Source organism: Hylobates moloch, unplaced genomic scaffold (assembly GCF_009828535.3).
Source record: "Hylobates moloch isolate HMO894 unplaced genomic scaffold, HMol_V3 SCAFFOLD_1, whole genome shotgun sequence".
Taxonomy (NCBI): domain Eukaryota; kingdom Metazoa; phylum Chordata; class Mammalia; order Primates; family Hylobatidae; genus Hylobates; species Hylobates moloch.
In genome coordinates, this window is record NW_026652276.1 from 41,033,355 (window position 1) to 41,049,987 (window position 16,633).

At 46.7% G+C, this 16,633-nt stretch overlaps 1 protein-coding gene, 1 non-coding gene and 1 pseudogene across 12 annotated transcripts in view; 1 reads left to right on the top strand and 2 right to left on the bottom strand.

Moving 5' to 3' along the window:
* The window catches only part of CFLAR (CASP8 and FADD like apoptosis regulator), a 64,037-nt gene that overhangs the window by 27,545 nt on the left and 19,859 nt on the right, over positions 1 to 16,633 (bottom strand). For 8 of the 11 annotated variants that reach the window (XR_009213747.1, XR_009213746.1, XR_004370297.2 and 5 more), the window contains exons 2-5: positions 16,142 to 16,559; positions 12,804 to 12,909; positions 9,204 to 9,339; positions 4,867 to 4,949 (exon numbers count right to left, since the gene is read on the bottom strand). Coding sequence is in view for 6 of the 11 variants with exons in the window: in XM_032754991.2 (XP_032610882.1) it covers positions 4,867 to 4,949; positions 9,204 to 9,339; positions 12,804 to 12,909; positions 16,142 to 16,422 (606 nt within the window). In the remaining 5 variants the exon portion in view is untranslated. Of the gene's footprint in view, positions 1 to 93; positions 190 to 4,866; positions 4,950 to 6,340; positions 6,405 to 7,511; positions 9,117 to 9,203; positions 9,340 to 12,803; positions 12,910 to 16,141; positions 16,560 to 16,633 lie in introns of those variants that run through there. The other 3 variants (XM_032754998.2, XM_032754997.2, XM_032754996.2) reach the window with 3 other exon arrangements.
* On the bottom strand, positions 3,076 to 3,138 carry LOC116809867 (U7 small nuclear RNA). Its single transcript, XR_004370038.1, has one exon. It is a non-coding gene; the product is annotated as a U7 small nuclear RNA (small nuclear RNA).
* Positions 6,320 to 7,855, top strand: LOC116810465 (inosine-5'-monophosphate dehydrogenase 1-like; annotated as a pseudogene).

The following is a 16,633-nucleotide window of genomic DNA, read 5'->3' on the forward strand; positions in this document are numbered from 1 at the left end:
ATATGGTCCTGATTCTTGATAATCAAATATTCTTGATAAACCACTTCTGAGGGCTAGAGTAAGAGTAATCAGAGAATGAAAAATTAAACTGACCCTTTCTCTTCTCAGATGACAGGTTCTATGTAAGATACACATACCACATGCTGTCAACCCATTTGAGACACTCAGCTTTCAAATGATAGTTCTTCTCTGAAGCTAACCTAGCCAAAAGAGAGAAGTACACTATCCGTTAAGCTGTGTCAGTAGCTAAGTCTGTGTGTCTAAATCAAAAACATGTAAGTTGCCTTTTTCACTAATAATTAGTAACTTAGCCAGAGGCTGATCATATCAGATAGAAATTGGCCCCGTGCATAGATGTGTATTCACTTTTACATACCATTAGAGAGAGGTAGCATATCAAATCAAAGATGGATTTTAAGAGCATTGTATTGTAGCCATATAATTTTTAAATTCTTTTTTTTTTTTTTTTTTTGAGACAGAGTCTCACTCTGTCGCCCAGGCTGGAGTGCAGTGGCGCCTGCAACCTCTGCCGCCCGGGTTCCAGTGATTCTCCTGCCTCAGCCTCCAGAGTAGCTGGGATTATAGGTGCCTGCCACTGCGCCTGGTTAATTTTTGTAGTTTTAGTAGAGACACGGTTTCACCATCTTGGCCAGGCTGGTCTTGAACTCCTGACCTTGTGATCCACCTGCCTCAGCCTCCCAAAGTGCTGGGATTACAGGTGTGAGCCACCGTGCCCAGCCATAATTTTTTAATTCTATAATATCTTGTGGTACCCTGTGGCATTTAATCATACAGTAATTTTTAAAGCACTTCTGCAGCCTCATATGAATTAACTTCTAGGTATTCGGCTCCTAAACCCTTTAAGAAAGTCACTGCATCCATATGCCATAGTGCCTGCTTACTAAATGAATGAATGAATAATCAGGGTCACTTTTTTTTTTTTTTTGAGACAGAGTTTCACTCTTGTTGCCCAGACTGGAGTGCAATGGCACAATCTTGGCTCACGACAACCTCCGCCTCTCAGGTTCAAGTGATTCTCCTGCCTCAGCCTCGCAAGTAGCCGGATTACAGGCTTGCACCACAACACCCGGAAAATTTTGTTTTTTTTTTTGTTTTTTTTTTGAGACGGAGTCTCGCTCTGTCACCCAGGCTGGAGTGCAGTGGCGCAATCTCGGCTCACTGCAAGCTCCGCCTCCCGGGTTCACGCCATTCTCCTGCCTCAGCCTCTCCCAGTAGCTGGGACTACAGGCGCCCGCCACCACGCCTGGCTAATTTTTTGTATTTTGGGTAGAGACAGGGTTTCACCGTGGTCTCGATCTCCTGACCTCGTGATCCACCCGCCTCGGCCTCCCAAAGTGCTGGGATTACAAGCGTGAGCCACCGCGCCCGGCCTGTATTTTTAGTAGAGACAGGGTTTCTCCATGTTGGTCTCAAACTCCCGACCTCAGGTGATCCGCCTGCCTCGGCCTCCCATCGTGCTGGGATTACAGGTGTGAGCCACCGCGCCTGGCCTTAGGGTCACATATTAAACATAGAAAATTTAAGGAGAAACTAATATGCGAAGCATATGGGCTCACAACAGGCTACATAGCAATGAATATGCTTCATTTACAAAATAGAAACACAATAGTAAAAATACGGCAGGTTTTTAACTAAGAATGACAATATAATTTATATTAGACAGACAATAGCAGAGAAAGCTCAGAAAACCTGGATCTGAATCCTAAATCTGCTTTTTCTCATTATTTGGTATTACAGAGACTCAGAAGGACAAAACAAAGCACATTTCATTCTTTTAAAAAATGTATGCTAGGGCCGGGCGCGGTGGCTCATGCTTGTAATCCCAGCACTTTGGGAGGCCGAGGCGGGCGGATCACGAGGTCAGGAGATCGAGACCATGGTGAAACCCCATCTCTACTAAAAATACAAAAAATTAGCCGGGCGTGGTGGCGGGCACCTGTAGTCCCAGCTACTCGGAGAGGCTGAGAGGCTGAGGCAGGAGAATAGTGTGAACCCGGGAGGCGGAGCTTGCAGTGAGCCGAGATTGCGCCATTGCACTCCAGCCTGGGCGACAGAGCGAGACTCCGTCTCAAAAAAAAAAAAAAAAAAGTATGCTAGGCCAAGTGCAGTGGCTCATGCCTGTAATCCCAGCACTTTGTGAGGTTGAGGCGGGCAGATCACCTGAGGTCGGGAGTTCAAGACCAGCCTGACCAACATGGAGAAACCCCATCTCTACTAAAAATACAAAATGACCTGGGCGTGGTGGCACATGCCTGTAATCACAGCTACTTGGGAGGCTGAGGTGGGAGAATCGCTTGAACCCGGGAGGCAGAGGTTGAGGTGAGCCGAGATCGCACCACTGCACTCCAGCCTGGGCAACAAGAACGAAACTCCATCTCAAAAAAACAAAAAGTATGCTCTAAGCTATGGTATGACAAGTATATAGTTTACTATATACATCACAGTGCAGTGAAAGGAGTATGGACTGCGCCCAGCTCTGCTAGTAGTTAGAAGTAGACAATCAGTTAATGTTCTTTAGGGCTAAGTTTCCTTATTTTGTTCATTAAGGGAGTTGGATAATATAATCCGTAAATCCATTTTAGCTCTGAAATTGCATTGTTCAGTAGTGTCTCTTACAGACATATTCTCCAAGAAACCATTTATATTACAAGAGTGGTTAATGTTTTCATTACATATTTTAACAAAAGCATTTATATATATATATATATATATATATTTTTTTTTTTTTTTTTTTTTTTTCTTTTAGAGACAAGGTCTCACTCTGTCACTGGGGCTGGAGTGCAGTGGCACACTCACACCTCACTGCAGCCTCAACCTCCCAGGCTCAAGCAATTTCTCCCACCTCAGCCTCCCAAGTAGCTGAGACTAAAGGCACACCATCATGCCCAGCTAACTTTTGTATTTTTTGTAGAAATGGGGTTTTGACATATTGCCCAGGTTTGTCTCAAACTCCTGGGCTCAAGCGATCCGCCTGCCTCGGCCTCCCAAAGTGCTGGGATTACAGGCATGAGCCACCACACTCAGCCAAAAGCATTTTTTTCCTTCTTTTTTTTTAGGGGCTTTCTGGCAAAAACTGAAAAGCCTGCTAGACAAATTCTAAAAGAGCTGTTAACACTGCCAAAAGCATTTCTAATTTAACCATGAAATTGTACTCAGGTCTAAGTCCTCACTATAAACTCCACTTATCTTTATATGAACACGAGGATAAGATTACACCAAGATTTAACTTCTCAAGATAAATGATTAACTAAAGAACAATTCTGATACCTTGTACTAAGTACCACGAACACAACCATAAGTGACTATATGATACTTATGCTCATGAACACCCTCAAAAATCTTTTGTTTCATCACTCAATAACAAAATAACTTTTGCTGAAATCATTAAAATTAGCTCAGTAAAAAAGCAAATGCACAAAGAAGTACAAGGATATTTATTTTATAGCATTATTAGTAGTAACAAAAGATTGGAAAGCATCTAAACATACAGCAACAAGAAAGGGCTAAATACATTATAACACATTTAGAAAATGAAATGATTTAGGCGGTGCGCGGTGGCTCACGCTTGTAATCCCAGCACTTTGGGAGGCAGAGGCAGGAGGCGGGCGGATCACGAGGTCAGGAGATCGAGACCACGGTGAAACCCCGTCTCTACTAAAAATACAAAAAAATTAGCCGGGCGTGGTGGCGGGCGCCTGTAGTCCCAGCTACTCGGAGAGGCTGAGGCAGGAGAATGGCGTGAACCCGGAAGGTGGAGCTTGCAGTGAGATTGTGCCACTGCACTCTAGCCTGGGCGACAGAGCGAGACTCCGTCTCAAAAAAAAAAAAAAAAAGAAAATGAAATTATTTAATCATTCAAAATAATGATTAAGTAGAGGCAGTTCCACGTTAATCATATGCAACAATTTCCAAGAATTTTCAGGTCAGGACAATGGGCATAGGGTGCTATCATTTGTAGACGAGAAAAAAGCAAAAATGAAATATATGTGCAGACTATCTCTGGATAGTTACAGAATGAACTAGTTCACAACAGCTGCCTTTAGGAAAAATAATTGGAGGTCAGTATTACAGGGGTAGGAAGAAAACATTATTTTTTGAGACAGAGTTTTGCTCTTGTCACCCAGGCAATGGTGCGATTTGGCTACTGCAACCTCCGCCTCCTCGGTTCATGCGATTCTCCTGCCTCAGCCTCCCAAGTAGCTGGGATTACAGGTGCCTGCCACCATACCTGGCTAATTTTTGTATTTTTAGTAGAGATGGAGTTTCACCATGTCGGCCAGGCCAGTCTCGAACTCCTGACCTCAGGTGATCCTTCCGGCTCGGCCTCCCAAAGTGCTGGGATTACACGCGTGAGCCACTGCACCCAGGTGAAAAAATACTTTTAAAACCTCTTGTAGTACATTTAAAATTTTTTTCCACTGGCATGGTGCATCTATTTTTATTTTTAAAGTTACATTTTCTTTTTTTAAGTTACAATTGCAAGTGAATAAATGAACAGTGAAAAAAATGTCCAATTGTCCAACTGTATATATATATATATAGATCCAAACCCACATGAAAAAGAGTCTAGAAGGAAATATACCAAAATATTAACAGTGGTTGTCTTTGGGTAATGGAATATAGGTGATTTATTTTCTTTTATCTTTCTCTATAGTCTCCAAATATCTCAATGAACATGTATTAGCTTTGAAATATAAGAAGTTACAAGTTTTTAAAACAAATACACATTTCTATCACAATTTTTTCAGATATCAAATAAAGTACATGCTGTGAGAATATGCATATTTTTATTAGAACTCTGAAACGGTTTCATGCTGGGATTCCATATGTTTTCTCCAGACTCACCCTGAAGTTATTTGAAGGATCCTTGAGACTCTTTTGGATTGCTGCTTGGAGAACATTCTTGTAACTTGTCCCTGCTCCTTGAACTATAAAAGCAGAAGGGAGGTACTGAGTTAAAACTTACAAATTATTATCAAACAAATCTTCAACAGTGGTTCAGTCCAAGGTCAATCACCATCTTTCAAAATACCCTAAACTTTCCAGCCACCTTACTGAATTCAAAATTTCAGATGACTCTTCGACCAATCATCGTTAAGGATGGAGTATAGGGCGCCCTGGCCCGCCCAGTAGCTGCCGCAGCCCCCGCCCCCGGCCCACGCGGCCCACTCGGCCCCTGGCTGCAGTGTGGCAGCGGCGCGGCCTCGGCGTCGCAGCAGCTGCAGCGTTTATGTCGGGTCGCGGGGTCTCGCAGCAGCATGACGGACTACCTGTCAGCGGCGGCACAGGCTACGTGGTCGAGGATGGGTTCACTGCGCTGAAGGGGTGGGTTGCCCCTCCACACCTGTGGGTTTTTCTCGTTAGGTGGAACGAGAGACTTGGAAAAGAAAGAGACAAAGTATAGAGAAAGAAAAAAGGGGGCCCAGGGGACCGGTGTTCAGCATACGGATGATCCCGCGATCCCGCCGGCCTCTCAGTTCCCTTAGTATTTATTGATCATTTTTGGGTGTTTCTCGGAGAGGCGGATGTGGCAGGGTCATAGCATAATAGTGGAGAGAAGGTCAGCAGATAAACACGTGAACAAAGGTCTGCGTCATGAACAAGGTAAAGAATTAAGTGCTGTGCTTTAGATATGCATACACATAAACATCTGAATGCCTTAAAGAGCAGTATTGCTGCCCGCCTGTCCCACCTCCAGCCCTAAGGCGGTTTTCACCTATCTCAGTAGATGGAACATACAATCGGGTTTTATACCAAGACATTCCATTGCCCAGGGACGGGCAGGAGACAGATGCCTTCCTCTTGTCTCAACTGCAAAGAGGCGTTCCTTCCTCTTCTACTAATCCTCCTCAGCACAGACTCTTTACGGGTGTCGGGCTGGGAGACGGTCAGGTCTTTCCCTTCCCACGAGGCCATATTTCAGACTATCACATGGGGAGAAACCTTGGACAATACCTGGCTTTCCTAGGCAGATGTCCCTGCGGCCTTCCGCAGTGTTTGTGTCCCTGAGTACTTGAGATTAGGGAGTGGTTATGACTCTTAACGAGCATGCTGCCTTCAAGCATTTGTTTAACAAAGCCCATCTTGCACAGCCCTTAATCCATTTAACCCTGAGTTTTTACAGCACATGTTTCAGGGAGCACAGGGTTGGGGGTAAGGTTACAGATTAACAGCATCTCAAGGCAGAAGAATTTTTCTTAGTACAGAACAAAATGGAGTCTCCTATGTCTACTTCTTTCTACAAAGACACAGTAACAATCTGATCTCTTTCTTTTCCCCACACCGCGCAGCAGCTCTTCGCCAGCGACGAGGGACTCACCTACAACGACTTCTTGATTCTCCCAGGATTCATATACTTCATAGCTGATGAGTTGGACCTGACCTCAGCCCTGACCCGATGGTCACGCTGAAGACGCCGCTGATCTCCTCCCCCATGGACACTGTAACAGAGGCCGACATGGCCATCGCGATGGCTTTGATGGGAGGTATTGGTTTCATTCACCACAACTGCACCCCAGAGTTCCAGGCCAGTGAGGTGCAGAAGGTCAAGAAGTTTGAACAGGACTTTATCACGCACCCCGTGGTGCTGAGCCCCTCGCACACTGTGGATGATGTGCTGGAGGCCAAGATGCGGCATGGCTTCTCCGGCATCCCCATCACTGAGACGGGCACCATGGGCAGCAAGCTGGTGGGCATCGTCGCCTCCCGAGACATCGACTTTCTTGCTGAGAAGGACCACACCACCCTCCTCAGTGAGGTGATGACGCCAAGGATCGAGCTAGTGGTGGCTCCAGCAGTGTGAGGTTGAAAGAGGCAAATGAGATCCTGCAGCTTAGCAAGAAAGGGAAGCTGCCTATCGTCAATGATCGTGATGAGCTGGTGGCCATTATCACCAGCACCGCCCTGAAGAAGAACCGAGACTACCCTGTGGCCTCCAAGGATTCCCATGAGCAGTTGCTGTGCGGGGCAGCTGTGGGCACCCATGAGGATGACAAATACCGCCTGGACCTGCTCACCCAGGTGGGCGTTGACGTCATAGGCTTGGACTCATCCCAAGGGAACTCGGTGTATCAGATCGCCATGGTGCATTACATCAAACAAAAGTACCCCACCTCCAGGTGATTGGGGGGAACATGGTGACAGGAGCCCAGGCCAACAACCTGATTGACGCTGGTGTCGATGGGCTGCGCATGGGCATGGGCTGCACGGCTCCATCTACATCACCCAGGAAGTGATGGCCTGCAGTTGGCCCCAGGGCACTGCTGTGTACAAGGTGGCCAAGCATACCCAGCGCTTTGGTGTGCCCATCATAGCCGATGGTGGCATCCAGACCGTGGGGCATGTGGTCAAGGCCCTGGCCCTAGGAGCCTCCACAGTGATAACGGGCTCCCTACTGGCCGCCACCATGGAGGCCCCCGGCGAGTACTTCTTCTCAGACGGAATGCAGCCCAAGAAGTACCGGGACATGGGCTCACTGAATGCCATGGAGAAGAGCAGCAGCAGCCAGAAGCAATACTTCAACGATGGGGATAAGGTGAAGATCATGCAGGGTGTCTCGGGCTCCATCCAGGACAAAGGGTCCATTCAGAAGTTCGTGCCCTACCTCATAGTGGGCATCCAGCACGGCTGCCAGGATATCAAGGCCCGCAGCCTGTCTGTCCTTCAGTCCATGATGTACTCAGGGGAGCTCAAGTTTGAGAAGCAGACCATGTCAGCATCCATGGCCTGCACTCTTAGGAGAAGTGGCTGTCCTGAGGACAGCAGTGCAGGACGAGGTGGTGGAGGGAGTGCACCCCAGTGTCCACCTTCGGGCACAGCCTCCCTCCATAACTGAGTGGTCCACAGATTTGCACTACGGGTTCCCCAGCTCCTTTCCAGGGAGAGAGGAGGGGAGGCTCTGAGGGGTTTGCAGCCCCCCTCGCTGGGCATCCCCTGCAGAGTCAGGACTGCTCCCTGGGCCAGGCTGCCCTAGGAGCCCCCCTGAACCCAGCCAACCGAGCTCTCAGGCCCTGCGCCTGCCTCAGGTCTTTCTTGCTGCAGCCTGCTCCAGCCCAGCCCCAACCCCAGGGGCAGACGGCCCCTCCTGGCTTCTCCTATAGGGCGCCTCCCTGTCCCCAGCCCCCCAGGAAATGGTGCTCTCCTGGCCCTGCCTCTGGCCCTTACCAGGCCGCTGCCCCCTCAGCCATGTGGCACTTCTGAGTTCCAGACCTAGGCCAAGGGGAGGTCTCTGCCCCCTTCCCCGGCCCTGGGCTACCCTTGGGTCCTGCTCCTCAGGCCACTCCCCAGTCCCTGGCCCTGGGAAGGAGGCTGCCCTGGTCATGGCCGCCTGCCTGTCATTCCTGACTCACCACCATCCCCAAGTGTACCATTCCTGCCCTCTCCTCAGCTGCAGTTGAAGGCTTTAACTTTGCACACTTTGGGATCACTGTTGTGTCACTGTGTGATAAATAATCGGAATAAATCAAGCAGGTCTCAAAAAACAAAAAACAAAAAAAAAATGGAGTAAAAATGCTACTTCTGTTCTCGATCTTTGATCAGTCATTTAGAGTGTGTTGGGGTAAAAGAGTGCTCTATAGATCAATGAGTCACAGCCATGCCCTTTAGGCTATGATGCTATGGTGGTAGTGAACTTGCTAACAGAGCCCAAGCTGATGCTGAGTCTAAAAGACAATGAGGAATGCAAGTAAGGGAGAAGGCCATTGTGAATCTGGTCCCTTTTATCAAGGAAGAAATCGAATGTGCTCTTTTCCATAAGGAGGTTTTGTGAAACTTGGGACACATGCAAGGAAGGTATGAGACCCAAGTGACATCACCCGAAGTCGGATAGTGGTTGTGAGGCCAAATACCAGAGCAAGGCAGTAGGGTTCAGCATACATGCAAAACCCCTGAATGTCCATAGCTCTGCCAGCCTGTGCAGATCCCAGATTCTTTCTTGAAGACTGAAATGTTAAGAACTGCTAGGCAGCATTTTGCAGAGATCATGAATATACAGGGCAATGGAGTTGGCACATCTGGGATATGAAGAATATAAAGGGACGTGATTTCTAGCCACAAGCTAAAGGAGGCTTTGGTCATCCGGGTTCCATTCCATCCACCTATCCAACAAATGAATCTTTACCAGTCATGACCACCCCCATGCACAGAGTACTTCCTGTAGACCACTGAGAGGCCAAAATTCTTACCAGACTGCTTGTACTTCTGGATTTTTGTCTTCAGGTCTATTCTGTGGATGTTCTTTAGGCATTTTTCTAATAAATCCAGTTGATCTGGGGCAACCAGATTTAGTTTCTCCAACTCAACCACAAGGTCCAAGAAACTCTAAGAGAACCACCAACAAAAAACAAATGTCAATAGAGCTAGCTAGGCCAGGTGCAGAAGCTCATGCCTGTAATCCCAGCACTTTGGGAGGCTGAGGTGGGAAGACTGCTTGAGCCCAAGAGTTTGAGACCAGCCTGAGCAAAATAGCGAGACCCCCATCTCTACAAAAAATAAAAAAATAAGCTGAGTGTGTTGGCACACACCTGTGGTCCCAGCTACTCAGGAGGCAGAGGTGGAGGATCACTTGAACCCAGAGGTCAAGGCTATAGTGAGCTGTGATTGCGCCACGGCACTCCAGCCTGGGCGGCAGAGAGACCCTGTCTCAAAAAAAATAAAATAAAATAAAGCTGACTAATAAGCCCCAAATGCAAACCTCAGTCCATGTGATTTATAGCAGTAAGAAAACGTGACAAGATGAGCCCTTTCAGTGACCTTCAGTGATCTTAAACCAGATATCTCTGTCATGAGCAACTTAGACTCCTGATTTTTACTCAGAACAGAGGTGGTGGTAAGTCTTTTGGTCATCAATCTGCTCCTTGGTTGCAGGCAGACACGTGTGCCATGTTGTGTCATTGAGAAGGACCGTGAAAGAGCAGGGCTGAAAAGAGAACCCTCCTGAGTTTATTATTTTCCAAAAGGCCAGGCTGGTGTCATAGTGAAAAACTCTAAGGGCTTCTCTGAAAAAGGGAGAAGAAAGGTAGCTGGGGAAGACTTTATGAGAAAAATCACATGTTATAGTTCTAAAGTTTCCAAAATATTTGAATCAATGCTGGGCCTTCCAACTCATTCTGTCGTTCTGACTCAGGGGGTTATGAAAAAGTGAAATTATAACAAGGTTTGAGTATTCTGCTATTCATTTACCTTGGGCCACAGTGATTACGAACGAACGATATTTCAGAAACAGGCATTGCTTTGGGATCTATTTCCTTTGCATTTAACATTTAGTTACTGAAGTGCTATCTTTATTTTTGAAAATAATAATCATAATTTAAATATATATAAATGGCTGGGAGAGACAATTACTAGGAGAAACCAAAAAGGGAGTTCTAGTTTCATTTTCCTTCCCATTTTGCATTTGATGGGACTTAAGAAACAAAACTACAATCATTAGGAACACGAGGAAATTCTCAAGCAATGACTTATCTGAATCGTTACAGGCAGGCACTGGCCTGCCTATTTTGAGGACCTATTGTCATATTTTAGAAACAATAGGTTCTCAAACATTTCCTGGCCTATCCTTAGGTCAACAGTACCACGTAGGGCCAACTGGAATGTTTTTTATTTTATTTTATTTTTTATTTTATTTTATTTATTTTATTTTTGAGATGGAGTCTGGCTCTGTAGCCCAGGCTGGAGTGCAATAGCACAATCTTGGCTCACTGCAACCTCCACCTCCCGGGTTCAAGCAATTCTCCTGCCTCAGCCTCCCAAGTAGCTGGGATTACAGGCGCCCACCACCATGCCCAGCTAATTTTTGTACTTTTAGTAGAGATGGGGGTTTTGCCATGTTGGCTAGGCTGGTCTCGAACTCCTGACCTCAAGTGATCTGCCCGGCTCAGCCTCCCAAAGTGCTGGGATCACAGGCATGAGCCACTGTGCCCATGAGCCATTGTGCTAGGCCAACTGGAGTTTAAAAAAAAATTTTTTTTCTTGAGACGGAGTCTTGCTCTGTCACCCAGGCTGGAGTGCAATAGTGCAATCTCGGCTCACTGCAACCTCTGCCTCCCAGGTTCAAGTGATTCTCCTGCCTCCACCTCCTGTAGCTGGGATTATAGGTGCCTACCACCACGCCCGGCTAATTTTTTGTATTTTTAGTAGAGACGGAGTTTTACCAGGTTGGCCAGGCTGGTCTCAAACTCCTGACCTCAGGTGATCCGCCCACCTCAGTCTCCCAAAGTGCTAGGATTACAGGCGTAAGCCACCATGCCTGGCCATGGATTTTTTTTCTTTTTGTTTTTTTTTGTTTTTTTTTTTTGAGACGGAGTCTCGCTCTGTCGCCCAGGCTGGAGTGCAGTGGCGCGATCTCGGCTCACTGCAAGCTCCGCCTCCCGGGTTCACGCCATTCTCCTGCCTCAGCCTCTCCGAGTAGCTGGGACTACAGGCACCCGCCACCACGCCCGGCTAATTTTTTTGTATTTTTAGTAGAGACGGGGTTTCACCGTGGTCTCGATCTCCTGACCTCGTGATCCGCCCGCCTCGGCCTCCCAAAGTGCTGGGATTACAAGCGTGAGCCACCGCGCCCGGCTCTGGCCATGGATTTTAAATATTTTTCTAGCAATCATGACATCCCTGAGATCTTCACCACTACCTGGTCTTCTTTTCTTCCTTTTTTTTTTTTTTTTTTTTTTTGAGAGGGAATCTTGCTGTCACCCAGGCTGGAGTGCAGTGGGGCCATCTCAGCTCACTGCAAGCTCCGCCTCCCAGGTTCATGCCATTCTCTTGCCTCAGCCTCCCGAGTAGCTGAGACTATAAGCACCTGCCACCACGCCCGGCTACTTTTTTTGTATTTTTAGTAGAGATAGGGTTTCACCGTGTTAGCCAGGTTGGTCTCGATCTCCTGACCTCGTGATCCACCCACCTGGGCCCCCGAAAAGTGCTGGGATTACCGGCGTGAGCCACCGCATCTGGCCTCCTGGTTTTCAACTCTAAATCTCTACTTTTACCATTTCCCAGATATATCAGTCACAAGAACCTCCCCCCACCCCACTCCTACATGCAGCCTAGACCCCACAATGACCTTGAGTAAGCTGAGGAGAAATAGGTGGCAGTAGGAGAGCGATACTATAGTGGACTAGCACCTCCCTCCTGTTTCCACCCAGCACAAGCAGATGGGATGTCTTCCCCACACCCCCATCAAACCAGGGAGGGAAACACATATGAGCCAGACCTATGAATTTTACAGAAATAAGGATAAAATCCAAGGATGAAAGAAACATTCGAGGCCACACCAGAAGATATTATTATCCTATTTCTTCAATTCATAAACCAATTCTCTTCCCATTCATGTTATTTAAAAGCCACCTGAGATGTCTGACTCCCACTATAGTGGCGGCAGACTGCCTGCTTTCCTCTCTCTGTATCAAAAAGAGTAGCTCCCTTGGCCGGGCGCGGTGGCTCAAGCCTGTAATCCCAGCACTTTGGGAGGCCGAGGCGGGCGGATCACAAGGTCAAGAGATCGAGACCATCCTGGCTAACACGGTGAAACCCCATCTCTACTAAAAATACAAAAAATTAGCCGGGCGTGTTGGCGGGCGCCTGTAGTCCCAGCTACTCGGGAGGCTGAGGCAGGAGAATGGCGTGAACCCGGGAGGCGGACCTTGCAGTGAGCCGAGATTGCGCCACTGCACTCCAGCCTGGGGGACAGAGAAAGACTCCGTCTCAAAAAAAAAAAAAAAAAAAAAAAAAAGAGTAGCTCCCACTTCTGATAGGCTCCTGGGATCACGAACCAAAAGAAGAAAACTCACCTTCTCTTTGCTTATCTTGCCTCGGCCCATGTAATCCTTCATGAGGAAAATTAATGAGGACACATCAGATTTATCCAAATCCTCACCAATCTCTGCCATCAGCACTCTGCAAACCAGACAAGTTCATTTAGTTAATTCAGACATCAGTCCTAAGACAACTCCAAGTGCCCACGCCTCCCCTATGCAACAATGGATTAAAAGACTAGTTCTTGCCCCTGTGTAAATGTGTCCCTCCCTCATAAAACAGCAAGCCTAGATCACCCCAGGAAGAGATCTTAAGGGAACTCAAAAAAGGGAACTCGTCCTTGCCCGTTTAATAGGAGATGGTATATCCTTTGCCAACTAACAGTTTCTGAAAACAACTCAGAGAATGGAAACTTCCCTAAAGAATCCCCTAGTTCCCCCAGAGGTTACAGTGAAATGACTTAAGAACCCAAATGACTAACATAAAAGACAGAAATAGAATTTGAAGTAGCCTCGTCTTCTCTGTTTAACAAGCTCTCAGGTGATGTTGATTCAAGGACCATATTTTGAATTGCAAGATGCTAAAGGAAAGAAATACCTGAGATATCCTGGCCCACCTCTGAACTCAAAGGGTACAGGCATCTGGATCACAAGGATTCTGAACTTAGATGTCTTTGCCTAGAAAGCCTCTCCTGACTCAGTGGTGGCTGGAGCTAACACTATATATATACATATATATATATATATATACGTATATACGTATATATATATAATTTTTTTTTTCCCCTAGGAAATAGACTTTGAGAACCAACAACCGCACTTTACTGGGGCTCCTAAGGACACCTTGTGGTTAGTATTGTTACCATGACATTGTCATCAAGGCCATTTTCCCAGTTAGGCTCTCAGATTCTTGAGGATGGCAGATTTTTCATTTTGTCCTAGAGCTTACCAAAACACTTAGCACATGCCAATACACAATGAAGCCCACTCACCAGATGAATAAATAAATCTAGCACTCCCTTTCAACTGCTCCCCCTCTCTTCCCAGAGGGCCTGAAGAATCTCCACTCATCATAGCAAGGAAATGGGAAATGGAGAGATTGCCCTAATCTATTCACTGAAACTCAGTTGGTGCCTCCCGGAAACTCTGAAGATTACTGACATTAAAACTGATGGCTGAATAGGTGGAAGATTAAAAAAATAATAATAATAACAATGATAATAATCCCTTCTGTCTGTAGAGTGCTTCACAGTTTAAAAAGTACTTCACATAGTAAATTATTACAACTGATGCTCACAACAACCTTGTAAAGTCGGGTATTATTATTTTTCGCTTTACAAGTAAGAAAACAGAGGCCCGCCGGGCGCGGTGGCTCACGCCTGTAATCCCAGCACTTTGGGAGGCCGAGGTGGGCGGATCACCTGAGGTCGGGAGTTCAAGACCAGCCTGACCAATATGGAGAAACCCCGTCTCTACTAAAAATACAAAATTAGCCAGGCATGGTGGTACATGCCTGTAATCCCAGCTACTTGGGAGGCTGAGGCAGGAGAAGCGCTTGAACCTGGGAGGCGGAGGTTGCGGTGAGCCAAGATAGTGCCATTGCACTCCAGCCTGGGCAACAAGAGTGAACTCCGTCTCAAAAAAAAAAAAAAAAGAAAACAGAGGCCCAACAAGGTTAGTGATTGGCCCAGCCTGCCTGGCCCATAACTGGTAGATCTGAGGCTTGAAACAGGTCTTCCAGCTACAATGAGCTATGATCACGCCACTGCACTCCAGCCTGGATGACAAAGCAAGACCTTGTCTCAAAAAACAAACAAACAAAAAAACAAAAAAACAGGCTTTCCAAGTTCAAATCTCATATACTTTCCAAAACCCACACTGCTTTCAGCTCTCTTTAGTATAGTTCTTGATAATAATTATCATCTCCAAATACACATTATCAACATAATAAAAGGCTGGTGGTCCAGAGAAAAAACACCGGCTGGGCATGGTGGCTCACACCTATAATCCCAGCACTTTAAGAAGCCAAGGAGGGCAGATTACTTGAGGCTGGGAGTTCAAGACCAGCCTGGCCAACATGGCAAAACCCTGTTTCTAGTAAAAACACAATAATTAGCTGGACACAGTGGTGCGTGTCTGTAATCCCAGCTACTCAGGAGGCTAAGGCAGGCAAATCACTTGAACCCAGAGGCAGAGGTTACAGTAAGCCAAGATCGCACTACTGCACTCCAGCCTGGGCTGCAGAGCGAGACTTTGTCTCAAAAAAAAAGAAAACAATTTAAGGTTACAAGTTATCTTCCTTTCCCCAGGAACTCAGTCTCTCAGTAGCTTCCATGCCCCTCTGAACCTCTAAAGACATTAACATGTGAACAGGAGGAAGGAGCAACCCAAAGCTTGTGGGAACTAAAGCAGACTCCAGTGGCCATTTCCTCTTTGGACTGAAGGGACTTAGATGTGGTTAACTGAAGAGATTTTCAATTCGGGCTCTCTAACGTCTCCAAGGGCAGGAAGTGCAGGAAGGGAGCCCACCCTGATAAACTTCCTCAGCAGGGGTAGGGCCAACGGGGATTCAGAAGGGATGATGGAGTTTCTACAAAGGTAGGAAGATTACTGTCAGACTTGTTATTTCCTTTCTTTGTACCACAAATTATCAAGGACTGACTTCACAGAAAATGAACTAGTAAACACCGCTGCAGATCTCACACTGTCAGAGGCTGGCAAGAATGACTAGCTCTTAGTCATTCCTATCTTTCTTCACGTCTTGTCATTCTATCCTTCAGGCAAACACACACCGTCTGTCCCTTCTACCTGCATATGATCCCAATTCCTTTGAGAAAGCATGTTTCAGCTGGAGGCAATGGCTCACGCCTGTAATCCTAGCACTTTGGGAAGCCAAGGCAGGTGGATCACTTGAGGTCAGGAGTTCAAGACCAGCCTGGCCAACATGGTGAAACCCCGTCTCTACTAAAAATACAAAAAAAATTAGCCAGGCATGGTGACGCACGCCTGTAGTCCCAACTACTTGGGAGGCTGAGGCAGGAGAATCGCTTGAACACAGAAGGTGGAGGTTGCAGTGAGCCAAGATCACGCCACTGCACTCCAGCCTGGGCAACAGGGTGAGACTCTGTCTCAAAAAAAAAAAAAAAAAGAAAGAAAGAACGAAAGAAAGAAAGAAGAAAAAGAAAGCAAGAAAGCAAGTTTCAAGAATTTAAAGGGCTCACAGGAATGAAGTGATATCATCTGGCAGTTGGATAAGTGGGCAGAGACAGTAAAGTGGCTGCACTTCTTATTATCCTCGTTTCTGCCATTCAGTAGAGTCTGAGACACTTCACTCCCTCCCACCCACCCAGCCTCAGGAAGAGTTGATGAATTACCTATAGTCCGAAACAAGGTGAGGGTTCCTGAGCAGGTAGGTCTCCACAGCTTTTCTGTCCATCTTCAAGATACGTTTGAGCAGGTCAAATCGCCTCACTCTGTAGAGCAGTTCAGCCAAGTCCCCGACAGACAGCTTACCTCTTTCACGTAAAATATCCAGAAGGTCCCTGACATTAGGTGGAACCACATCTATAGCAACATCCCGGCACAAAAAGAGCAGCATCTCCTTCTCATCTGTGTCAAGTGCTTCTTCAACCTGATGGATGACCTCAGCAGACATCCTACTCTTGGACTAGGGAAGCTCACAAGGGTCTTGCAGTACAGCTCCAGGCCAGTCAACAGAAAGCCAGCAGGCAGTCAACTTCATTTCTGAGGGCTGACTTCATTTCTTTCAGAATCTTTTCCAGTGGGGGAGTTCTGTGGTTAAAAGGGAATTTTTCTGAAAATCTTATCAAGCTAACTTATGCCTAAGATTGAAAGTATGGGCTCTT